The 26,356-nt window shown below is 40.9% G+C and overlaps 1 protein-coding gene across 2 annotated transcripts in view; it reads left to right on the top strand.

Annotated features, from left to right (window-relative positions):
* Positions 1-2,663, top strand: part of Cep44 (centrosomal protein 44) — a 44,960-nt gene extending 42,297 nt beyond the window's left edge. For both annotated transcript variants that reach the window (XM_040742265.1, XM_040742266.1), the window contains one exon: positions 917-2,663. In XM_040742265.1, the coding sequence (XP_040598199.1) occupies positions 917-961 (45 nt within the window). In that variant the 3' untranslated portion in view covers positions 962-2,663. The remainder of the gene's footprint in view (positions 1-916) is intronic.
* The last annotated feature ends 23,693 nt before the right edge of the window (positions 2,664-26,356 follow it).

A 26,356-nucleotide genomic window follows, 5' to 3' on the forward strand; every position in this document is an offset into this window, starting at 1 on the left:
TAACAAGCTCATGCGCCCAAAGCACATTGCCAGAATGTATTGATTTCTTCCAAATATTCTCTATGAAATTATAATTGTGATCTCACAGGGTCCAAGATTGATGACTAGAAAGACCTCTTCCTAGGTTGTTCTTCCAAAGAAGTTGGTGCCCATAGCAGTGCTGTGGAAACTCCTTCCACAGCACACAGATGCATTCTAGGACACCGCTAGCATAAATCTTTCTCCATGACTCCAGCTAGGGAGGAGGCAGGATAACTGAATATCTTCACCCCATCCCCCAACCTTCCAAATCCAATCCCATAGTTAAACCCTAAGCTCCATAACTGACCACCTGCTGCTGCCTGGGCCTCCCTCCCTGCCCCCATCTCCATTAGTTCACAAAGACTTCCCCTCCAACTTTTAATGCCCCAACTCATAACTTTATCCCAGCCCACAAATTCTCCTCAGGTATTCCCTGGGAGCCCCCTGGCTACCATGGAAAGGAAAGCATGTAGGCTAACTGCAGATCTCCACTTCTTCCTCCTCTTCTCTGGACCTAATGCAGAAAGTGAGAGAGAGAGAGACCTTGGAACACTCAGCCCCCTAAAATGGATGCCTACATCAAATACCTACACTTGGGTCTGAGGGAACTTTAGTAGAGGAGGTGGAAAGAGTTTAAGAGCCAGAGGGCATGGAGGAAACCATGAATACAAGATCCTCTAAATCAACAGAAGGGAGACACACATGCAAACGGGAACATGCCTGCACCAGAGGGAGTCTAGAGCCGAAAGTTACCCCTCTCTGTTTCTTTCTGTTTCCACAGCATCACAGTAGCCAGTGTCAATCATTATCTTTATCATGATTTACAATGATGAACCCAAGAGCTTTCTGGCAGTGGTATACTTAAAATTCCAAAAAGTGTCTTGTCTCTTTTCAGCAAAAGAAAACTGCATCAGATGACCATGAATACAGCCTGAGGTGACATCATTTCTATGAAATGTTAAATCAGCTGTGAAGAGACCATGGAAGTGAACTCTACCTGTGAAAATTTCCCCTATTAAAAGGGACCCATGGAGTGCATATAAGAGACATGGTTTTAACTCTCTGGGTTGCTGATCTACAGGACCTGTGGTGAAGATGTGAATTAAAATCAAAGAAGATGCATTTTTTGTGTAGAAAGCAGAATCTTAATGGAAATTTCCAGAGATTTGTGTCACACAAGGACAGCTCAACAAAGCAACAAATGCAGCCTTCCGTGTGTCAGCTGAAGCAGTGTTTTGACAGTTCATGACATATTTTGCAGGTCTACTGAGACCTCTGGGATTGCACTAAAGGAAGAATTTCGTTTCGTTTCTATGGAAACCGTAATTACTCTGTGAGCCTGTTAAACAAGGCAGTTTGTAATACAGTATCTTATTCAAGACAAGTTGTCTTTTGGTTTTTGGATTTTGGTTTCTTAACACAGCATTTCTCTGTGTAGCTTTGTAGACCAGTCTGGCCTCGAACTCACAGAGATTCACCTGCCTCTGCCTCCCACTGCCCAGTGACAAACTGTCTTTGCAATACATCACTGATAATTTTTTTTTAAATCTGGATTTCAACATCTGTCCCAAAAAAGTCTGTGATTCTTTGGAATAAATGAACTAACCAACCATAGTACAAGAAAGCCCTGTTGCACTTCAGATTCTATGTTGGCAATCAGGATGGCTTGACCTGAAGGAGAAGGAATTCTGCACAGCAACGAGGGAACATTCCCTCTTTGAACTGATGCAACACTGCATTTCCTTAATCACCTTCCATTCATATTTCTGTTCATTGCTCACCATGGCCTACTACAAAGAGATTAAACACCTTATAATTGAATTGGTTTACTACCTAGCATAAGAATGCAAACAAACAAACAAATAAATGAAGATCCTGCTCCATCTTTGCAAAATCTTCCAAAAGTATTCTGCTTCTAAATCTGAGAATCTGAAGTCACTTAATGACACAAAGTCACAGAGCAAGCAGTATTTGTGACATCCTTGTAGTAAGTACTAAGATTTTGAGACCTGAAATATACATTTGTCAGCTGACCGCTTATGGGATCAATATTCCTGTATATGTCTACATACTAGTTGAAAAAAATGAAGTGGTGTAAGGAAAGGTAGATATTACAACTTTCATAAAGTGATAGTGCCTCTTGAGATACTTACATTTAATACATGAAAAGATTTCTTGAAAGTGAGAACAATACCAGTGTTTGGGAAGGGAGCTGCTTGAAGGCCATGAATGAGTTCAAGGCCAGCCTAGGTCAGATAATGAGACTCTCTTTAAAAAAGGCAATAACATGTTAGGTATCAAAGAAATATATGCATCATCTAAAAGAAATACATTACCGGCCTTTTATCTGTAGAGAAACTCAAGAAGGCAGAAAAAAATTTCCTATATTGTTTCTTTACATATCTGATACTGATTTAATTACTTAAAACTTCTCATGAGTTTGTGTGTCTGGTTACACACACACACATACACACACTCATTTTTACTGTGATTCTGACAGAAGTGTTATTGTTCATTTCTGTTTAGCTCTGAATAGCATTTCATTGTCTGGATGTATTATGATCTATTTAACCATTAACCTACTAAAGAACATATTGATGGCTTTCCTATTTTGATAATTTGAATAAAACTCTTAAAAGTAAGAACATGGACGTTGTTCTGTAGATAACAAGTTCTCAACTCTCTTAGGTCAAAGCCAAAGAGCATGATTGTTAGATTGTTTCAAAAGAGTATGTTTTGTCTGTAGAGCTACTGCCAAGCGATTTCCTAAAGTAGCTGTACCAATCTGCGTTTCCACTAATAATGACTAAGAGTTTCTGCTGATCCATACTTCATCCAGCACAATTATATTGTCATTGTTCCTTATTTTAGCTACTATAGTGCTTGTGTCAACATATCTCATTGCTGTGGGCCAGAAAAATCGTTCATATTCTGTGTCAATGTTGGAAATGTGTGATCTGCTTATTGATTTTTAGTTTACAGAGGGTTACAGTTAAAAGACTGTCTTGAGTCTCAGAAGAGACTTTGAACTTTTTCTTTCTTTTCTTTTTTTTTTTTTTTTTTGAGGCAGGGTTTCTTTGTGTAGTCCTGGTTACCCTGGAACTGGCTCTGTGATCCCCCGGTGCTGGGATTAAAGGAGTGCACCACCGCTGCTGAGACTTTGAGCTTTTTAAACAATGTTGAGACTTTTGAAGTTGAACTGAATGCCTTTTTGCATTATGATATGGCTACAGACTTCTGGGAGCCAGGAAGTGGGATGTGGTGGTTTGAGTAACAATGGCCCCTATAGGCTCATAAATTTGAATACTTAGTTACCAGGGACCAGCACTATTTGAGGGGTTTAGAAGGATTTAGAGGTGTGGCCTTATTAAAGGAAGTTTGTCGCTGGGGGTGGGCTTTGAGGTTTCAAAAGCCTATGCCAAGTCCCCCCCTCTCTCTTTGTCTATAGATCAATATACAACTCTCAGCTTCTATTCTGGCGGCTGCCTTGCATGCGGCCATAGTCCCCATCATGAAGATTGCTGGGACATGTCAAAAAAATAATGCATTGTGAACAATGCCTTGGCCATTGTTGGAGAGGCTCCAGGGAAAAAGGCAGAGGACCTTTCACCTCAGGTGCATTGTTTCCTGGATTGTTCTTGGATGCGATTTTGTGCCTTCTGTAACAAATATTTGCATTCAATTGATAAGATATATTTGTTCTGTTGGATGTCATACCATAGATATAGAACCTAATTTAGTGAAAGGAGATGCTGAGTGCTGACCTCAGTGTGCCCTGGATTGGGATATAGCCTTCTGTCCTGCTCTCATGCTTTCCCACATAAAATCTATAGCAGTTATATTTAAATTCTGAGGAAGGGCTGCTATGTTAATATTTAGTATGTGCTTATTAGCGTTTATTTACATGTTTTTCTGATTGTGTTTCTCTGAACTCAAACAACCTTCCTTACATCATTGTTTTCTTTGTTTGATTCTTATATACACTAAAATAAAGTTGTCTACAGATCTAGACTATAGGCAGACCATTTTTTAAAGTGTTTAAATCTCAAGTCTCGAAGACAAATCTGTATAGGTCAGTGGAAGTTGATGCTCCAAATGACGCTGTAACGATGAACGGCACACTTACTGAAAGTAAAACTAAGTATGTATTGTAGAAATTACTCACAAGAGACCAAACAAGTAACCCAGATGAGCCCAGTAGTTTTCCGCTGCCGAACCGGAAGCCGAAATCCGGGAAAAGAGACCAAGACTTCCTTTGTGCAGTCTTTTATGCCTTCCCCCGTAACACCCCCTAGCCATGCCCAAAAGTGGGCCTGGCTAGTGACGTAGTTCACCGCCTACGTACGTATACGTCTTTATGTCCGTCTGTATACGTCTTTAGTCATGCCTAAAGTGGGTGTGGTTAGCGGTGTGGTAAACCACTCTTTTATTACCTCATCTGTTTGCGCCTCTAGTAAGTCACATGGTTAATGGCGGCATACAGGCTTCCTCCTACAGGAAGTCAACATGATAATGGACTAAATCTCTGGAACTGTAAGCAAGTTCTCAAATTAAGTGTTTTCTCTTATAGTAGTTGCCTGAGACATGGTGTCTCTGCACTGCAGTAAAACAGTGATTAAGACAGTGGGTAAAGGTACTTGCTATCAAGCCTATTGACTGAGTTTAATTTCTATAGCCAAAATGGTGGAAAGAAAGAACCAAGCCTCCCAGGTTATACCCTGACCTCCACACATAGTACATTGAGTGTGTGCCCATGCTTATATATACAAACAAAATAAACACCTGGAAAAGAAATCTGTAAAAAGAATATCTCATTGTTGGTTAATTGCATTTCTCTTAGGGAAAATTACATATGATATGCATTGTTTTTATGTTGTCTTGGTGTGGTACCTACAAAGGTCATTATCTCGTTTTTTTCAATTGGGTTTGCCTTCATATTATTGAATTCTGCAAATTCTTTGGGTCATTTAAGTAAGAATCCTGCAATAAACATGTCTTCGTGAACATTTCCCCCAGTGATTTGTCTTTTCACACTTGTCATGGTATACTTTACAAGCTAATTAATTGGTATAAAATTAACTCCATTAATTTTATTTTTTAAAAGACACATTTATTTTTTTATCTGATCTGTATTGGTGTTTTGTCTGCTATGCTCATGGAAGCCAAAAGAAGGTGTCATGTCCCCTGGAACTGGAGTTAAAGATAGTTGTAAGTCACCGTGTGGATGCTGGGAATAGAACCTATGTCCTCTGGAGTAGTCAGTATACTTTTAAAAAATATTTTTAATTTTCTGAGACTATGACATAATGTAGCTACACTCTTAAATGCTGAACTATCTCTCCAGTTCCTCCACTAAGTTTAATGAGTCCTTCTTACATGGATTCTTTTCATGCCTAAAGCCATTGCCAATCCTAATGTTGTCACTAGTTCTTCCTACATTGCCTTCTAGGAGTTCTATAGTTTTGTTTTCTACATTTATGCCTCTCTTTGTTAGTGTTGTATTGATATGAAGAGACACCATGACTGAGGCAACTGTTTAGTTGGGAGATTGCTTGCAATTTTCAGAGGGTTTCCATTGTCATCATGGTATGGAGCAGACAGGCATACTTCTTGAGCAATAGCTGAGAGCTACAGCCAGATTACAGGCAGGGGACAGAGAGGGAGAGAGAAGGGGTGGTGGGCCTGGCATGGGTTTTTCAAACCTCAAAGCCCACCCCCAGTGACACACTTCCTCCAACAAGGCGATACCTACTAATTCCTCCTAAACAGCTCATCAACTGAGGACTAAGTATGAGAATATATGAGCCAATGGGGGACATTCTCATTCAAACCACCACAATGCCTATGATCCACACTGAGTTAACTTTTGTAAAAGTAGTAAGGTTTGTGTGTAGATTTCTTGCTTCTGCTGTTGGTTACATGTGGATGCCCAGCTGGAATCACTGTCTAAAAAGAATAAAACATACTTTAAACTTCTTTCCTCAAAGGTCATGACAATAACATCTTGTTAGCCTTTTCTTGCCTTTACCTGGGTTAAGTATCAGATTGTTTATTAGTACACTATCAACCAATAGTCAAGTTCAGAGAGACTCTAAAATTAGAGAAAAAAGGGAGTGTGTGCTGGTGTCTGCAGGTAAGCACCCCTCTAGTAGACAGTATGTGTTCGGTGACCCTTTTCTTCTACATCAATTTGTTATTTTCTTCTGGTCAGGATCTGCTGTCCTGAGCTCCCTGTAGACCTAAGGCACTGCCCAACACTGCTTATAAGTGAAAATATGAATTAATATTTACTATCAGTTATTTTACAAGAGGCGTATTAAGAGTGATTTAACTATTAAATCTGTCACCAAAGTCTGAAATTAAGGCAGTGATTTAAGAAGTTGCACAAGAGTATATCTATACCAAAGTTCATTTTTAGAGCTGGCATGGTGCGACAGAACTATAATCCAAGCACTCAAGAGGGGCAGGGAGAATGATTGTAAATTCAATGGATTATGTAGTAAAACACTGTTACAAAAAGAAAAAAATCCTTTAAAGTATATTTCTCCAGAAAGCAAAGTGAATCTGTGCCTTTAAAGTCTTCATTAACAAAGTAAAAGATGACATTATTAAATTATCTTCCTATCTCATTCAGTCTGTGTAAAGATCTATGTTATTGCATCTTCAGAAACTCCACTGTTAGGCAGAAACCAGTAAAATTATTATTTGAGTGGATTTGTGTATGAGAGTATGTGTATGTGTGGTGTACATAGGTCTGAGCCAAGTCCGGTGAAGATGCACTCCTGGGCATGTGTGAGCCCTTGAATATGAAGATTAATCCCAAAGATTTGAGGAGAAAGACCACTGACCCAAGTAATCATGGCCAAATAAACTAAACCAAGCGATTAATTAAAGTGAGCTTTTTTATTCACGTATATGGACTGTTTCTTCCTAAAACTAGGGCTCAAGAGATCAGCCTTAGACATGAGGAAGACAAGGTTTGTTGTGTGATAATATTTTTATATGCTGTGATAAGGTGTCTCTGCCAAGGCACCTTCTGATTGGTTTAATAAAGACTGAATGGCCAATATCTATGCAGCAGAGACTAGGTAGGACTTCCATGGAGACAGAGAGGAACTGGGGGTGGGAAATCTGAGAGGTGGGGATTCATCAACAAGACACAGAGGAAGGGGGACTCTACTGAGGAGAGGTAATGAACCCCATGGCAGAGTGTAGATTAATATAAATGGGTTAATTTAAGTTTTAAAACCTATTTGGGAACAAGCCTAAAGTCAAGTTTTCATAATTAATAAGAAGTCTCCATGTCATTATATGGGAGATGGCATTCCAAGGAAAAACTGACTATAAAGGTTTTATAGCTCAGGAGTAGGGGTTTCCAAATGGGGGGTTTGGTGGGCAAAACAGTAAGGGTTATAGAACCACGACATAAGCACAAGTTCATCCTAACGACCTCCTGAAACAAAGCCATGGTTGCTGTCTTTGAGAAACAGATTCAATCACACACAGCGAACCTAATTTGTCTTTTCTATAAGAAGGCTTGCAAGCCTAAGATGGGGGCAGGCTGGTTCATCAATGTGTGTGTTGTCTGTATGTGTTCATGTTCACACACAACGTGTGGAGAAGTACTTGGTCATGCACACGTGCAGAGAAGCCAGAGATCAGCACTGGGTGTCTTTCTCAGCTGTTTCTGTGGGAGACAGTCTGTAGTGTGGCTAGATACTGAGCCCTGGGGATCTACCTAATGACAGTCTCCACCCAGCACTGTGGCTGCAGATATGAACAGCCAGACTTGGCTTTTGTTTGGGTGCTGGGGATCAGAACTCATGTCCTCACAAGCACCGGCAATGCCATCTCTAATATGGAATTCTATGATTCTATGAAGATTATGAAAGTAACAGGTAGTATACACGCCGTGTGTGTGTGTGTGTGTGTGTGTGTGCACATGCACGCACACTCATGTGTATGTTCCCTCCTGTATATCTTCTGCTTTATTTCTATGTTTATCTCCATGCTATCTGTCCTGGAACCATTCAAACAATTTGGAGACAGAAAGCAAAGTAGAACTGTTCTGTCTCCAAATCCTGAAACCTTCAGAGAATTTAGAAGACATGGAAGAAGCAGGAAAAGAATGGGGTGTAATCTAAAGTCGGGCCTTGAAATAACATAGAGGGACAAGTGGTCTTTGAGAGTGCAAGGAAACTTCCCAAGGATGAAGGAGAGTGACTCAGGATGCTGAGAGCAAAGGCCACTTGGGTACTGGTTAGCAGTAGTTTCAGAAAAGCTAGCAAGCCTCACAGCAGGATGGCACATAAATTAGTCATCAATCTCATTGTCAGGGGAGGGCATTTAAGGTAGCCTTAATGCCAATTGGTGTCATTTTTGTTCTGTGAAGATCTCACTAGTGCCAGATCTCTCCAGCTTATCATGGCTCCCTCTATTATGGTATCTCTCATCCTTCTCTCCTCTATTCTTGTCCTGGCTCAATCTTCCTGCTCTCCCATGTCCTCCTCTCCCCTCCTCTCACTTTCTTTTTCCCATCTCCCTCTCCCCTCCCCTCCCCGATGCTCCTAACCCAATTAGGAGATCTTCTCCCATAACCCTTCTCCGGATTACCATGCATATCTCTCTTAGGGTCCTCCCTGCTTCCCAGACTCTCTGGCGGTGGGATTGTAGCCTGGCTGCTCCATGTTTAAAATCCATATATGAGCATAGTGCAAGAATATTTTTTAAATGCCATATAAGGAGAAGGTGCTGGAAATTGATGGTACCTTACCCATTTTGATACCTGGGGCTATGGCTCTAGTATTCTGCTTATTGTATAGCCTACAGACAGGGTATTGTTCTGAGTGATTCTGCAAAAGCAAAGAGTCTTTTAAATTATGAGTTAACTAGGATCCTCCATCTGTCCAACACAGTGGGTGGAGTAGGAGGGACCCAAGTGTCAGTGGGCCAGGGCATGTGTTGAGGGTAGAGCAAGAGGCGTGTCTGGGGGGGTCTGCTAGTTGCATAGTAACAGTCTCAGGATTGGCACAACTCTGAGATGGGGAACCTGTCCCCAGTTGATTGGTCAGCTGCAACTGCAGAAATGTTGCAATGCCTGGAGACCATCCAAGGGCTGGAGCTACCGACTACCACTATTATCTCTAAAGCGCATCCAACGCCTGCCAGCTAACTTCTGATTGGCTTCTTACCACATGGAAGGTGTCTGGCAGATTCTTCCCAGTAATTAGGGCAAGGTTGGGCAAGGTGGGGTGGGGATGCTCATCACATCCTGCTGAGTCAGGGGCCTACACCTTGCTGGGTCTTTTCTGCAGCCTGCAAAGCAGGGCGTTGGGTGAGGGTCTGGGCACTTGAATTCCACTTTACAAAAAGTGCATTTTTGCTCTGTTTTGAGGCAAAATGGTTCCACATCTGCATAAGAAGCCATTGTCTGTTCAGTACAAATAATGAGGTTTAGACTGACAGACGACTTGTTTACACAAGTGATGATGTACTTGACAAGTTCATTGCTATTCAGTCCTTTCTGACATGGTGGAAAGACACAAACTGGTCAGTGCATGTTTCTAAAATAGCTGACTTCTGACAGCATTGTTGGTTTGTTTTTGTTTTTGTAGAATTTCATGAGTTTTTTTTCCTGTTGTTAACTTTATGAATTTGTGTGTATAGCGAATTTGTTCCTGTGTGAGGGTGAGCATGAGGAGGTCAGGGGACAGCCACAGCTGTGGGTCCTCATGTGAGCCTTGTTTGAGGTCAGGGCTCTCTTCTTATTTACCACTGTGCTTCACCCTTCAGGCAACGGGGCTTCTGATGCCTCCTTTCTCTGTAGCAGGGCTGGATGACAGACAGGCACCACTGATTCTGCCTTTCCATGAGGTGTCAGGATCTGAACTCAAGTTGTCAGGCGCCGGCAGCAAACACTTTCCCTGCTAAGCCATCAGGCTGACTCACCACCGCTTTACATCATGCAAAGCAATTAATTCCTGGCTTGTGCTGATTCCACATTTAGATTTGCTGTGCCATTCCTATTGCTTTTTATTTCTTCTCAGCTCTCAAATCCGTGAAGAGGCCAAATGCTGTGTCTATCTGAATAGGTTTTCTTAGCCATTCTTCTTCTTACCCAACTTCCAGTACAATATGAAATTCTCTTTTCATTGTTAGAAAATCCACTATTCTGAGGCAGACATGGTAGCACATGTCTATAATCCTAATAACTGGGAGCAGAGGTAGAAAGAGCAGGAGCTCAAGACTGAACCTGCCTAGTATGGCAAAGTAGAGGTTAGACTAAGATACATAGTTTGTCAACAACAAAACCAGGGTCAATAACATGGCTCCATTTATATCAGAGTTTGTCACTCAAGACTGATGCTTTGAGTTTAATCTCTGGGAAAAAAAAGCAGTGGACTGAGAGAATGGACTTAGAAAGTTGTCCTCTGATCTTCACATGTACACTGTGTCACTTATACACTGTACATTGATCTTAAAGTCCCTTGCTTTCTCTCTCTCTCTCTTACACACACACACATACACACACTAAAAAAACTGTTCAAATCTCAACAATCCCTAACTGCTTTTTCTGTTACCAGTCTCCCATATTCAGTCCACACCGAATCTCACGTACTGACCCCATAGTCAAGGACACAGAGGTTTCCACTGTAGTTCTCTACTGTACTTTCATTGCACCCAGGATGAACTTTAAACTCCTTGACTGGGTGTCTTGCAGGGTGAACCCCAGAACAGGAAAATCAACTTTTGTAAATAAATTGTTACCAAAGCAAAATCTCAGGCCCCATCCAAGGCCTACTGATGCAAAATGCTTCCACCCACTGATCTGTGACTTAACACACACGATTTATGTGCTGTCTTCTGTCAAACAACAAACACCAGGTTTTAAGACTGGTTTTCCTCAATGAGATATGACTCTACCTTTTTCTTTCTTGGTCAATAGGTATCATTTATTCAGTATTCATCTCTAATGCTGTGAGAACTTTGAAAACTCTCAAATGTACAGTCTGGCCTCATTCACCTTGGTACCACTAGTACCTAGCTTATTGATCTCCCTCCCTCTCCATAGTACTGATGTAAGACAGATGACTACTATAAACTGTTAAAAAACTTTTTTTCTATCAGAGTAATCAGTTTCTATTTGATCTTCTATTTATCTGCATGCACAAATGACAGTAATTATCTGATAGACTGTAGGCAGCCTTTTCTTTCCTGCCTGACAATTTGCAACTAACCAATAAGAAGACTAAGCATTAATTATAAATCTCAGCTGATAGCTCAGGCTTATTACTAAGTAGCACTTACAACTTAAATTAGCCCATTTATATTAATCTACAGTCTACCACATGGTGTTACCTCTCTTTCATCTTGCACCTCCTGTTTCTTCCCCAAGTCTCACTGGTGACTCCTCTGACCCTGCTCTTCTTCTTCCCAACATTCTCTCTGGCCTCCAAATCCTGCCGAGCTACTGGCCAATCAGATTTTATTAACAATGAGAGCAACATGTCTTCATAGTGTACAAAAGGATTATTCTACAGCAAGAGACAGACTGATTCTGATGTATTCACCATATGTTTCTTCTATTCTCTATTCATGTGTCCTGACAGACTCACTTTACAACTCCCCATGTGGTCCCAAGATTCTGACCAGAGGAAATAATACCTCCCAGATGATTTCTCTCTACTTCTCAAAAATCCTATGTTTTACTGCTTCCAGAGCAGTGATTTCTTTCTTTCTTTTTTTAATTTTTTTTAGTCTCATTGCCATTCTTTAGTGAGGGGAGCCTGTATGGTCAGAGATGGAACTGAGCCAGGGAATCTATTTACAGTCACCAGCTTGGGATGGGACTCTGATGACCCCTTACACTGAAATTCAGCCTTCTCCCCTTCAGGTGTTTAATTTATTAAGAAGGATACTTGAAAAATAAAAAACTTTACTCCAGGTATGAAAATAGATTTTAAAAAGTGAACACTGGTATTTGCAAACCATTTGGGGGCAGCTTTACTATCACAACAAACCTGTTTCATGTGTCTTCTTGTTCCCACAATTTGATGTGAAGCTCCTTAATAAATGACTCAAACTAAACACCCAATCTAATTCATTAGCTTAGAAATCTGAGTGTAGATTCCACTGATAATTTTGTATTTCTACAAGAAATGAAATTAAGAAGCTAAGTAACAGTAAATGATTTGATTACCAATAAAGCAGACTTGAGACTATTTGGATTTTGCTGGGCTTCTGCTAGGCTGCTAGGTTACCACTACTTCAAACTCATAAAGCTGATGAAGTCAATGAATGGTGTCGGTCTGTTTACCAACTTCAGTCACTTGTGGCTCCAGCCTGTTCATTGAAAGCTGAATAACGGTGGATACTATGGTAACACAGGGGATCATCTTATAAGGAAACTTAAGCAATTTTAATAATCGAAACATGATGATATAAGTAGCCCATTTTACTTTTGGGTACAATGTCAAGAAACCAATTTTTAAGATGAGTTACTTGAATCTGGGCTTGAAGACGCCTCATTAGGTAGAAGTGTGGCTTGATGAGCACAAACCCTAGATCCTACAAGGTGACAGGAGAATTTTCCTCTTACTTCAGAGCATTTAAGTGACTATACAGAACACACACACACACACACACACATACACACAAGTAAATATAAGTAGACTGGTTTGTGGCAATAGGGCCAAACATGCATCAAAGTTATTACTAAATAATAAGGACTCATGGAGTATGAAAATAAATTGCTAACACTTAATGAAACATGAGCATAAATTTACGTGAGATGTTAATGGCCATGGTTCAAAATCAACCATTCTGGTTTGTTCAACTAATATTACCTAACTCTTTCACTGTTGAGACTAAGTTTCTATTCTTTCTGGTAGTTTCTATGTGTTTTTACTTCCAAGGGAACTGGGAGTTTTATCTGAAAAAATATCTAACCATTCATGGTGTCATCGTGACACCAGAGAGATGTCTGACCTTTCATGTCCTTTATCTTTCCCTTATGTGCCCCTGTGAGCTCTTAATGTCATCTTTCAGGAAACAGTCTCCCAAGTTCTTAAGTTCTTTGGAATATAGTTGTCTCTTTTTTAAAGGATAGTTTGAAGGGATCAGCTCCCTGTTTTAGAAGCCATGACAAGCTAAAATGTGCTTCCCTGACCTTGCCCTTCCTGCTCTACTCACTAGGAGGTCAGACACCCTCATGGCAAGGAACCAATCAGAAATTAGCTGGTGGGGCTGCACTTTATGGCTCTGGGTGTGCTTTCAAGGGCACACCAGTGTTGTGCAGAGCATAGCAACTGCCCTGGGAGGACCTATGGGCCATAACAACCAGTTGACTAATCAACATAGGACAGGTCGTCCAAGCCTGGAAGCACACCAATCCTGAGACTGTTACATACCTATAGATGCTCCCCTTACTTTACCTGATATATTTTGCACCTTGAAGTTTCTTGGGTCTTTTCTCCAGCCATCCACTGAGGTAAATGGATGAAAGGCCTGAGCTAATGGGGTTAGCTCGTTAAACAACAGCAATAAAAGACTCTGCTTTTGTATCGAATTGGGTCTCTTGGTGATTTGGGGGGTTTCAGAATTGGGTCACAACAAGTTAAATAAGAAAGAATCATTAACTTTATCGAGTTCCTCCTGCTTACTCAGGATGGACGCAAAGGTAGCCAGGGGCGACTGGAGAAACCAGTTTCTGTGATAGACTGCAGAGATGCTTAATTTCTTAGTAGAAACTTTTAGAAAAAGTATCAGTGATTGTTCCCAGTAAGCTCAGCTGTGATCACAACTGACAAGACAAAAGAATTACCATAAGCGTAATTATTGAGAAAGTTAGAGAGGCCTGAAGCCCATGAACTCCCTAGAAGCAGCACAGGTGTCTGCAGCATGGCTACCCTAGGTCCTTCCAGGTAGATGGGATTCTTCAAAGGGCCTTGCAGTGAGAAGCTTGATTAGGAAAACAGTTATGCACAGTTCCCAGGGGTGACCACATTGCTTCTACCAGGATGTCACTAGCACCTGGTATATCTTTCTTCCGATTATTCCATGGCAGAAAAGAGAAAAAAATGTGTGTGAAGAGAGAGAAGGTAAGGGAGAGAAGCTCACTCTTTTACCAAGAACATAAATCCCTTTATGGGTCCCAACCTCCTGGTAACCAATTGATTTATTTGATAACCACATTAACTCATTTTTTGTAAGATCTTTTCCTATTGTTCAATTTGATGAATGATTGTTTCAATTGAGGTTCCATTTTAACAGATGGAAGTAATTTGTGTCAAGTTGACAAAAGAACTAAGCAGCATAGTATTTGAACTATCCATTTTATGATTTATTTTGGAGATAGGGTCTTATGCAGCTCAGACTGGTTTTGAACTAGCTATGCAGCTAAGGATGACCATGAGTTCCTGATCCTTTTTGTTTCACTTCCCAAGAGATAGGATGCTAAGTAGGCATCACCATGCCCAGTTTATGTGGTGCTAGTTATCAATTCCAGGAGGTTCTGCATGCTAGGCAAATGCTCTCCCAATTGAGCTACTTCCCTAGCATGTGAATTTATTTTTACATCACCAGCAGCTATTTCCATTGTAAGATTTATCATCTCCAGAATTACAAAGTTAGCACAAATGGAACTACAAAGCTCTAATTCATTTTTAAAAAACATGACAGCTATCCACTAATCTTGGGAAAAGAAAGATGCTCATCCTAGGCACTGGTCCTTTATTTACTGTTTGGTCAGCATTATGTGCAGTTGTGTTGACCAGACAATGATGGTTGAATTCCCTAATCCCTGGTGACATTTTTCTTTTCTTTTTTTTTTGTGGTGGTGGTTTTTGAGAGAGGGTTTCAGCCCTAGATTTTCCTGGAACTTGCTTTGTAGAACAGGCTGGCCTTGAATTCACTGAGATCTGCCTGCCTCTGCCTCTCGAGTGCTGGGATCAAAGGTGTGTGCCACCACCACCAGGCCCCAACAAAATTCTTTACAGACCTTGAAACAAACAACTTCCTATAGAAAAATGAAAAGCCCAGGATAGCTGAAACAATCCTGTACAACAAAAGAACTGCTGGAGATATCTCCAGTCCAGACTTCAAGTTGTACTACAGGTCTATGGTAATAAAATCCACGTGGTATCGGCATAAAAACAGACAGGTGGATCAAAGGAATCAAATCCAAGACCCCGATGTAAATCTACACACCCACAGACACCTGATTTTTGAAATACAAGCCAGTTGTATATACTCACATGTGGATATTAACTATAAAGTAAAGGATAACTATGCTGCAATGCACAGACCCAGAAAGGCTAGGTAACAGGAGGGCTCAAGGGGGGGATGCATGGATCTCCCTGGGAAGGGGAAATAGAAGAGATTTCATGGATGGACTGGGGGTGGGTGGGTGTGGGAACATGAGGGATCAGGTGGGAATGGAGTTGACGGGATACTGAAAGAGCTGACTGGAAAGAGGGCAAATTCAGGGTCAGGTAGAAACCTGATGTGAGAAACATTCCTAGGAATCTGAAAGGATGACCCCAGCTAAGAGTTCCAGCAATCAAGAGTGGGGGGGAGATACATAGCCTGAAATGGCCATCTCCTGTGACCATGCAAAGCTACTAGTGGAGGGAATGGGACCCTAACCCAGCCATACAATCTTTGATATACATTCTGTCTCTCCTATGTGGTGTGCTGGGGTAAGGGTGGCACAGAGATTGTGGGAGTGGCCAAGCAATGACTGTTGTAGCCTGAGACCCATGCCATGAGAGTGAGCCCACTACCTGGAGTGCCAGGATAGAGATGCTGGATAACCCAGAGATCTAGAATAGAACCTAACAAAACTGGTGAAAAAAATGTCAGTGTAATGAGGCCATACTCATAAATGGGCGCCTGGCTCAACAGTCATCAGAGAGTCTTCATCTAGCAACTGGTGGAAACAGACATAGAGATCCATAGTCAAACATTAGGCCGAACTTGAGAAATCCTGCTAAGAGAGGGAGGGAGGATTGTAGGACTAGAGGGGTCATGGTCACCTCAAGAAAACCACAGAATCAACTAACCGGGCTCATAGGAGCTCACAGAGACTGAACTGATAACCAGGGAGCCTGCATGGGACTGACCTATGTCCTCTGCATATATGTGACAGCTGTGTAGTTTGGTTTTCTTGTGAGACTCCTAACAATGGAAGCAGATGTTGTATCCTCTGACTCTTTTTATGGCTTTTGGGAACTTATTCCTCACATTGGGTTGCCTTGCCCAGCCTTAATACAAGGTGAGGTGCTAAGTCCTACTGCAATTTGATATGCTGTGTTTTGCTGATATCCATGGGAAGCTGCCCTTTTCTGAATAGAAAAGGAGGAGGAATGGATGGGAGGGGGCAGACAGGGGCTGGGAGGAGAAGAGGGATGTAAAATGAATAAATATTTAAAAAAAAACGAATAGTCCTGAAATAGTTGTCTGCACACTGGAGACCTATAGACCTAGTAGCTGCTCAGTTCAAGAAGCCAGGGAAGTCTAAGATAAAAAGAGACAGGTAATGCAACCCACTGTGAAGCTGAAGGCTTGGGAATCGCTGCTTAAGTCGGTAACAAAAGGCTGAAGAAACCAGAGAGCCTAAGACTTCAGAAGTGCACAGGCAATGATGGCAAGGAACAAACACTAGTATTTAGAAAGAGTGGAACTTGCTTGCCCTGCGGGTTTTTCCCTTTCCAGGTTTTGGTCTCTTTGGGAACCCAGCCTATTGGTTGGTGCTGCTCACATTCAGGGTGGATTCTTAATCCTTCATAGCCCCCTCATTGGTGTCCTACATGCCAATCGTTGCTGGAAATGTTACCATAGATGTGTGGGAGTCACTAATCTCATGATCGCCTCTGACAATAAAGATTCTTCATTACGAGGGCCAGTGAGGTGACTCAGTGGGAGAAGCATTACTGTGTGCGCCTGAAACCCAAACAAAACCAGTGCTCAACCAGTGACCCCACAAAGTTGTCCTCTGACTTCAAAGTGCGGGCCATGGCAAAAAAAATGTCCCAGAAAAGAATGGAACAAAAGTGTTATATGACACATCCACTTATAGAATGTTGGGTCATCATGCTCTCTACTAAAGAACTTTTCTACTTCAGAAAACTGTGCAAGTGAGAATAATAGATCCATGTGTGTGTGTTTGTGTGTGTGTGTGTGTAAAAGAGAGAGAGAGAGAGAGAGAGAGAGAGAGAGAGAGAGAGAGAGAGAGAGAGAGAGAGAGAGAGAGAGAGAGAGAGTTGGAGAAAGTCAAGACTGAGTTAATTCAGGCTAGGATGCTAACTGAATTATCAAGCTTGAGAGCTTGAGAAGTTAAACTGAAACATTGTAATAAATGTGCAGAAGATAAAGGACCCCCCCTGCCACTATGAGGTTCATGACTGACATCTCCATTTAAAGAGATATACTAAAAAAAAGAAATAATAAAAAGTTGTGTAACCACAGTTGTCTGACCCAGGACCCAGAGAAAACTGTGGATTCTTGTGCTTAGGTGTGATCATGAATAAACAGTTGTGAGAAGAAATATTGGATGAAGTGGCAGGATTTGCTAGGGAAAAACAGGCACTTATCATGAGGTATCCACACTTTTTACCTCCAATATTGACATCTGGGGTGGGGACAGGGGTTGCTTGGGTAACAAACCCTCTGTGACTATAATTGCTTTCAGATTGCCATTAGAGATACACCTCATTGTGACTTTACCCTTGGGAGTGTTCACTAAGACCTGGCATGGGCTGCTGGCGTCTCTGCCCAAGTGAATGGATTCTGTCCTGCACTGTCGAAAGCTTGAGGAAAACTTAGACTCATTTATTGTCGCTTTAAAGCAACCAGTTCTCTGAACCATTTGAACAGTTTCTCTAGTAGATGTTCAGTATTACCATTACTGCCATGGTTTTCTTTTTTAATTGCGGTGGCTAATGTTTTTTTTTTCATTTTTACTAGTATTATTAATGATGCAGTCTAAAGGGTTTATTATGACATATCATGCATGTATGTAACATATTTGATCATCTTCAACCCCATATTATCATATTCTATTCCCCTCCTACCCACTGCTCTGTTTCCTCTACTATCCAGCCTTCCTTTTATTTTATATATTTTCTCTAATTTTTCTTTTATTCTGTAACTGCACACATACACATACACACTCACACGCACAACCTATTGGCTCTATTTTGTGTCATGGTGTTTTGTCACATGGTGTGTGTGTGTGTGTGTGTGTGTGTGTGTATTTTGGGGGTTGATACCTTGGTATCAGCTCTCATATAGGGGTACGGGCTTAGTGTGATTTCCCCCATCCATACTGGCATGTCAAGTGGTGCTGTCATTGTTCAGATCTTGTTTAGGCTGCCGTGTTCTTGAGAGTTCATGATTGCTGCTTCCTGTTCTATATAGAAGACACAACCTCACAGCAGGCATCCTGGTTTTCTGGTTCTTAGCATCACCCCATCCCCTCATTAGAGATCTTCCATGAGCCTTATATGTAGGAATTGTGCTGTAGAACTGGGGATGGGCATCCCCTCATCAGTTGTCCTCTGTATTTTTGATCAGCTGTGCCTTGCTATCATGGTCTCTATATGCTGCAAAAAGAAGCTTTTGTTGATAAGAAATGACAGCTACATTTATATATGAGTGTAAGGATTAGTGGTTAGAATGCAGTTGAAAAGCTTTACTGGTTTAGGAAAGTGGCAGTAGTAGTTTTACCTCTCAATTCCATGGTCTCACCAGCCTCAGGCAGGTGGCTAGGTTTACAGTGCCAGGCATGAACTCCCTCCCGGTGATTGAGTCTGAAGTCCAATTAGACAGCCGTTGGTTACTCCCCGACACAAGGTGCCATTTTGCACCTTGGAGGATATCTTGTGTCGGTCTTGGCCTTCATTGTGTTTCGCAGGCATCACAGCTGGGTGGGATTAGTGATTGCTTTTCTCCCTTCAAAGCCCGTGAAGTGCCTCGCAATAATCATTTTTATAAATTTAATTTATTTTATTAATATTGTATGTATATAATTTTGAAGTTATATCTTACAGTTCTTTGGACCTTGAGCTGCAAGATTGCATTTAAAATTTTAAAGTTCTATTCAGAAAGAAATAATTCTTTCTGCATCTACTTGCTCTTTGCCTTTAATGTGGGTCACTCCCCCCCCCCCCCCCATCTTCACCTGAAACCTCTGCTGTGACACCAGCAGCTCCGAATTGGTTTGAATGAGACGGGATCCCTCCACAGACTGCAGACTCAAGTGTTTAAACACTTGGCCTTCAGGCGGTGACGGAAGTGCTGCAGACTTTGCTGGAGGAAGTACGTCATGAGAGGCAGGCCTTGAGAGACTGTAGCTTTCCCCAGTTCTCTCTTTGTCATGTTTGCGGTTAACGACGAGATCTCTCAGCTTTCTGCTCTTGCTCAGTGCCCAAGGCTTGCTGCCATGCTCCTCCCTCCTGCCGCAATGGACTCTTAGACCTCTGGAACCAGAAGCCGGAAGAAACTCTTTCGTAGACTGCTTTTGATCGTGGTGTTTAGTCGCAGTAACAGGACAGTAACCAATCAGAAGTCTCTGAGTCCATCTCAGTGTGTGTGGTTGACATTGGAGGCCAGGCAGGCTCCCTGTCTGAACTCATCGGGCAGAGCAAACTGAAATGGTGTTAGTCTAGGCAACGCAGCCAATTTTTACCTGTGGATAATCATCACAATAAAATACCACACAAATTAAGTGTTCCATGACACTTCCCAGGAGTTTATGCCCTGTAAAATCATCTTTTGTTTAGCTAGAGAGGGAGACGATTTTGTTCAAATGTTTTTTGTTTTTGTTGTTGTTGTTTTTTCAGAACTTCCCACAGAACCAAACCAAAGAAAAGCAGTAAGAGAAGACCCGCAGGACTTCTGGCCTGGCCGAAGGTTTTTGAAGATGATGCCACCTGAGGCTGAGGATGGAGTGCAGTGAAGGTCTAAATCAGATCCCCAGCGCTGAACAAACTGGGCCTGGTGACACAATGCCTCATATTGAAGGTGGAGAAAAGAGGCTCGAAAGTTCAAGGCCAGTTGGGAACTTTTGTGGTCTTGTCTAAAACAAAACAAAACCTTAAAAGAAAGATGACATGAGAAGTGTCATGGGTAAGTTTTTAAAACTGGAGCAGCATGAGAGTGTTGCCCTTGAAAAGTCTGCTAAGAGAACAGGAAGACACAGGGATACACAGGGCATTTTAGAACTCTATACTAGAGAAAGGAGTTGCACCTAGAATATCTGAAGCTCTAAAAAGTTAAAGAAAAAAATGGTCAGAAGACAGACATTTCCCAAAGAGAAGACATGGATGGCAATAGGCGTGTGGGATAATGTTTGTAACAGTGAGCCGTTAGGGGAGAGCACTTTAAGATCACCACAGTGAGGGCCACTTCCGGATAACCGCAATGGCTGAAACAAAACCACAGAACCGGGGTCACATGCATTGACAGCAGGAATTGAAACTCGAACAACCGCTTTCAAAATAGTTTCAAAGTTCCATCTTGGGAAATTATATGCTATTTTTGTCACATGCTGCAACTCTCTAGGTATTAATAATAAAAAAATGTAAGGAAACAATTATTCACCATTTTGTTGCAATGATGAACATAGCACTCTTTGTAGTAATTATTTACAAGATAAATGTGCAGTTCATTTTATTAAAGTTTTAATTTCCAATTGCTTCTGGCTAAAACATTGAAAGCATTTTAGGGCCCAACTTAAAATGCTAGTCACGATTTGTTGCAGTAGTTTTCCTTATAAAAATCCATGTGACCACCAGGTGGCAGTAGAGGCTTGGATTTTTTTTTAACTTGCTTTTAAAAAAATAAAAATAAAAACAGGAGACAAGGGATTAATTTTGTTGTCTTAGCAAATAAAAGGAATATGTAATGATGGATATTATTGGCAATTGGCGAGGCGTAAACTGCAAATCTAATCCTTAAACATCAGTGTTGGTGGAAGTTAAATAAAGACATAATAAATAAAACCCACCATGAGGCTCTTAATGCGGAGCAAAACCTTGTAAAATAAACCGGGGCTAGTAGACTGAGATTTAAAATGTGCACTTCAGAGAGTAAGAGTTTGACTTTGAGCTCTGTCGTGGTACCGGGAATATTTGGCTCAGAATCTTAATGGCTCTCAAAAATGTGCAGCCATCCCTGAATTATCTGCGGCTTCCCACGGATAATACCCAGAATGCCCCTGTTCTTCATTACTTATCTGGGGAACTGTCTTCTTCCTCTTTTAGATATAAAGATGAAAGCGGGCAAGTGGAAAGGAACCAAACCCTGGGAACTTCGTGATACCATACTTCAAAACGCCCAGTGGTTCCCAAGTCGATAAAAGCTGAGAGAAAACTATCTACAGAACTTTCAGGAAATGCTGCTCACTAGGGGCAAATTGAGAAATGCACTTGAATAACAAAGGCTCATTTGTCTTTCTTCACTGCCTGGTCAGGGGAAGTCCTTGGGAGAGTGGTGACCTAGAGTGCCTGGTGATTTAATCCCCAGCTCAGCATGAACCAGGAGCACAAACCTGTAATCGCAGCACCAGAGGCTGGGAGGTCTGAAATCCAAGGTCTTCTAACGCTAAGGCTAATGGCCAGTCAGGATTTTATAATATAGTATCAAAACAAACAGCCCCTCCCCAATAACCCCAAACCAACGGAATCCGCACAAAGCTTAAACACATCTCATCCCAAAGATACATTGTCATCAAGGACATTTCTGAGGTCTTTGTTGGCTTATGTCCTGCTCTTCTCTATTTCATCCTGACAGATGGAATAAGACAATGGTCCGGCACCACTTATGCAGGAGAAGGCGTTAAACGTATCTGCTGTGAATTCATATCAGCGTTCTCTATTTTAAATAAGATTCTTCCAGGCTCCATTGAGAGATGAACTGAGATGGAATTCCGGTGGGACATCCTTCAGCAAGCCAGGAGAGATTCACCAGCAACTGGAAGATAAAACGGAAACCCTTCGTTTTTAATGGACTTCAGGGGAGAGGGTTCCCCTAGCTGGGGAGGAGTTTTTGAGTGTAGCAACTTTGTGACAAAACTAGACAGGATATGGTGGTAAATTGTGAAGGTAATCCTAATGTCTCATTCTCTCAGCGAATGCCACATGCTGGGAGTTCAGCAGTTTATGGAGGTATTAACTAGGGCGTGGGGGCGTGGCTGACCCCCTCTACACAGGTACAATCTGCAGTCAACTTCCTCATCACTAATAATATTATGAGTTACAGGTTTGGTAATTAAAGGACCCAAGTTTTAGTCTGCCCTCAGCTGGAGACCTAGCTTGAAAAGGGGGCGCGGCACAGGGGCAGGGAGGATGACACTGTTGTCTGGACCCTGAACTGTGAAGGCAGACTATATCTTGATTATGGTTTTTAGTCCCCTACTCCTCTAGTTCCTCCTTACTACCCCTCCCATCTGGATCTTCTCCCTTTCTGCTTCTCATTAGAAAGCAAACAGGCTTCTAGTGGATACAATTAGACTATAAGATAACACATTAAATATATCAGAGTTGGACAAGACAAGCAGAAGGAAAAGAGCCTAAGAGAAGGCACAAGAATCAGAGACCCGCTCATTTGTGCACTCAGGAGTCTCATAAAAAGACTATGCACGGAAGACCCAGTGCAGACCCATGCAGGCCATGGGCATGCTACTACAGTCTCTGGGAGTTCATATGAACCTTGCTCACATTGATTTAGAGGGTCTGGTGTGTTTGGCATCCTACACCCCTTCTAGATACCACACTCTTTCTGCCTCTTCTTCCCCAGGGTTCCTTGAATGCTGAGGGGAGGGATTTGATTGAAACATCCCATTTAGAGATGGGTGTTCCAAGGTCTCTCACTAACTGTGTACTTTCTGGTCTTGGGTCTCTGTGTTTGTCTCAATCTGCTGCAAGATGAAGCTTCTCAGATGATGGCTATGATCACGATCATAGCAAAATGACATTAGGAGTTATTTTATTGCTACTTACTTTTGTTTAAACAGTAGTATTTGGTGTTTAGTATTTACCCTAGGTCGTAGGCTATTTAGTCTCAGGTTATTGGTCATCTAAGAATGTCCAGTACTGGGCTGGAGAGATGGCTCAGTGGTTAAGAGCACTGACTGTACTTCCAAAGGTCCTGAGTTCAATTTCCAGCAACCACATGGTGGCTCACAACCACCTTGAATGAGCTCTGATGCCCTCTGCTGGCATGCAGGCAGAAGATACATAATACATAAATAAAATATTTAAAAATGAATTATAATGTTAAAAAGAAATGTCCAGTATAAGTTCCATCTTGTGGGGTGGGTATTAACTCAAATAAAAGATTGGTTGCTTACTCCCATCAGCTTTGTTTGTGGCACCATTGCCTTAACATAGCTTGCAGGCAGGATACCACTGTAAATCAAAGTGTTTCTGGCCTGCTTGATGTTTACATTTCTTGTTTGGTAGCATGCAGAGTACTTTTCTGTACCAAAGGTGCTCTATATAGACATCAGCTCAACTTTTCCATATCAGTAAGTTGTACATGTGTTGTTTCCAGTCATAGGGCCTTTCTGTCAGTTTGTGGAGAGCAACCCATGATCTTGGCTATAGCTATGGTTGTTTGGGGATTCTTGTGGTGACCCTTTGGCTAACAACTCAATTAGATGTAACCCATTCCTGGTACCAGAAGCTTTATTTGGTGACAAGAGATGGCCATTTCTGTTTCTGGGTCTGAGATATGACACTTGTGATTTTTTTTCTAGTTTTACCTGTTTACCTATGACTTCATGATTTCATTTTTTAAAATGCCTGATTAATACTCCATTGTGCAAATGTACCACATTTTCCTTATCTATTCTTCTGTTGAGGGACATCTTGCCTGTCTCCAATTACTGGCTATTATGAATACAGCCACAGTGAACACAGTTGAGCAAATGTCCTTGTGGTAGGATGGAGTGTCTTTTGGGTCTATGCCCAGGAGTAGTATACCTGGATCCTGAGGTAACTTTATTCCCAACTTTCTGAGGAAACACCATGTTGATTTCCATCATGGCTATACAATTTTTCACTTCTACCAGCAATGGAGTAGTGTTCTCCTTACTCCACATCCTTACCAGAATGAACTGTTATTTGTGTATAGATCTTAGCCATTCTGACAAGTGTAAGATGGAATCTCAAAGTAGTTTTGATTATCATTTAGCTGATGACTAAGGATGTTGAACATTTAAGTGTTTCTCAGCCATTTAGGTCTCTTCTTTTGAGACATCTCAGTTTATATCTCTACCCCTATTTTTCCAACTGTGTTATTTCTGTTTCTGATATATAGATTTTTGAATTCTTTATATATTTTGGAAAATATTACTCTATTGAATGTTGATAAAATCTCTTCCCATTCTGTAGGCTGCCATTTCATCCTATTGAGAGTGCTGTATGCCTTACAGAAGCTTTTCAGTTTCATGAAGTTCCATTTATTAATTGTTGATATTAGTGCCTATGCTATTGGTGTCCTTGCCAATGTGTTCAAGGCTACTCCCCACTTTCTCTTCTATCAGGTTCAGTCGGTCTAGTTTTATGTTGATGTATTTGATCCATTTGGAATTGAGTTTTGTGTAAGGTGATCATTATGTATCTAGATCTATTTGGATTCTTCTACAACTGCTGGATAGCTTGAAGATGCTGGTTTTTGCTGTTTTCTTTCAGTGTGTTTTCTTGGTTTCTCTATCAATAATCAGGTGTTCCAACATATGAGTGAATTTATGTTTGGGCCTTCAATTCGATTTCATTGATCAGTATCTGTTTTTGTGCAATACCATGTAGTTTTTATTAGTATAGCTCTGTAGTACACCTTGAGGTCAGGGATGGTGATACCTCCAACAGTTCTTTTACTATTTTGGATTCTTTTAGCAGTTTGAGATATTTTCCTTTTCCATATGAAGCTGAAGATTGTCTTTTCAAGATCTTGGAAGAATTGTGTTGTAATTATAATGGGAATTGCTTTTGATAGAATAGCCATTTTCACTGTGTTAATTCTACTGATCCGTGAGCATGGGAGATCTTCTGATAGATCGGTCAAATTCTTTTTTCAGAGACTTGAAGTTTTTATCATGCAAGTCTTTCACTTGCTTTGTCACAGTTACCCCAAGATATTTTATATTATTTGTGGCTATTGTGAAAGGTGTTGTTTCTCTGGTATCTTTCTCAGACCATTTTTCATTTGTATATTGAGGGCTACTGAGTTTTGTGAGATAATTTTGTATCTAGCTACTTTGATGAAAATGTTTGTCAGATATAGTAGTTTTCCAGTGGAATTTATAGGGTCACATATTCATACTATTATATCATCTGCAAATACAGATATTTTGACTTATTCCTTTGCAATCTGTATCCCTTTGATTCAGTTGTAGCTCTTCAGTTGTCTTTTGTTGTGTCTAAGTACCATACTGAACTGGTATGGAGAGAGTAGGCAATCTTGTCTTGTTTCTGATCTTAAGAGGAATTTTTTGGTTTCTCTCCATTTAAGTTGATGCTGTCTATGGCTTGCTGTAAACTGCCTTTTTTATGTTTAGGTATGTCCCTTGTAACCCCAATCTCTCCAGGATTTTTGTCATAAAGAGGTGTTTGATTTTGTCAAAGGACATTCTTGCAACTAATGAGATTTTCAAATGGTTTTTGTCTTTCAGTTTGTTTATATGATAGACTACATCTATTGGTATATTGAACCATCCCATCATCTCGGGATGAAGCCTATTTAATCATGTTGAATGCTATTTTTGATATGTTCTTGGATTCAGTTTGCAAGCACTTTATTGAGAATTTCTGCACAAATGTTCAAAAAGATAAGTTGTCTGTGATTATCTTTCTTTGTTGAGCCTTTATGTGACTGGGGTATCAGGGTAACTCTAGCCGCATAAAATGAATTAGACAATGTTACTTCTGTTTCTATTTTGAGGAATAATTTTAGGAATTGACATTAACTCTTCTTTGAAAGTCTGGTAGAATTCTATAATAAAACCATCTGGTTCTGGGCTTTAGTTGTCATTATTGGGAGATCTTCAATGACTTTGTTTATTTAACTTTAAACAATAAGTTTGTTTAAATTGCTTATCTGACCTTGACTTAATTTTGTTAAGTGATATGTATTGAGAAAATTACCCATTTCTTTTATATTTTCCAATTTGGTGGAGCACATGTGTTTAAATTATGTCCTATGATTCTCTGGATTTCCACTGCGTCATATTCCCATTTTTGTTTCTAGTTTTGTTAATTTGGGTATTCTTTCTTTGCCTTTTAGTAAATTTGGATAAGGGTTTGTCAGTTTAACTGATTTTCTCAAAGAATCA

The sequence above is a fragment of the Mesocricetus auratus genome, unplaced genomic scaffold, assembly GCF_017639785.1.
Source record: "Mesocricetus auratus isolate SY011 unplaced genomic scaffold, BCM_Maur_2.0 Super-Scaffold_6731, whole genome shotgun sequence".
In the NCBI taxonomy this organism is placed as follows: domain Eukaryota; kingdom Metazoa; phylum Chordata; class Mammalia; order Rodentia; family Cricetidae; genus Mesocricetus; species Mesocricetus auratus.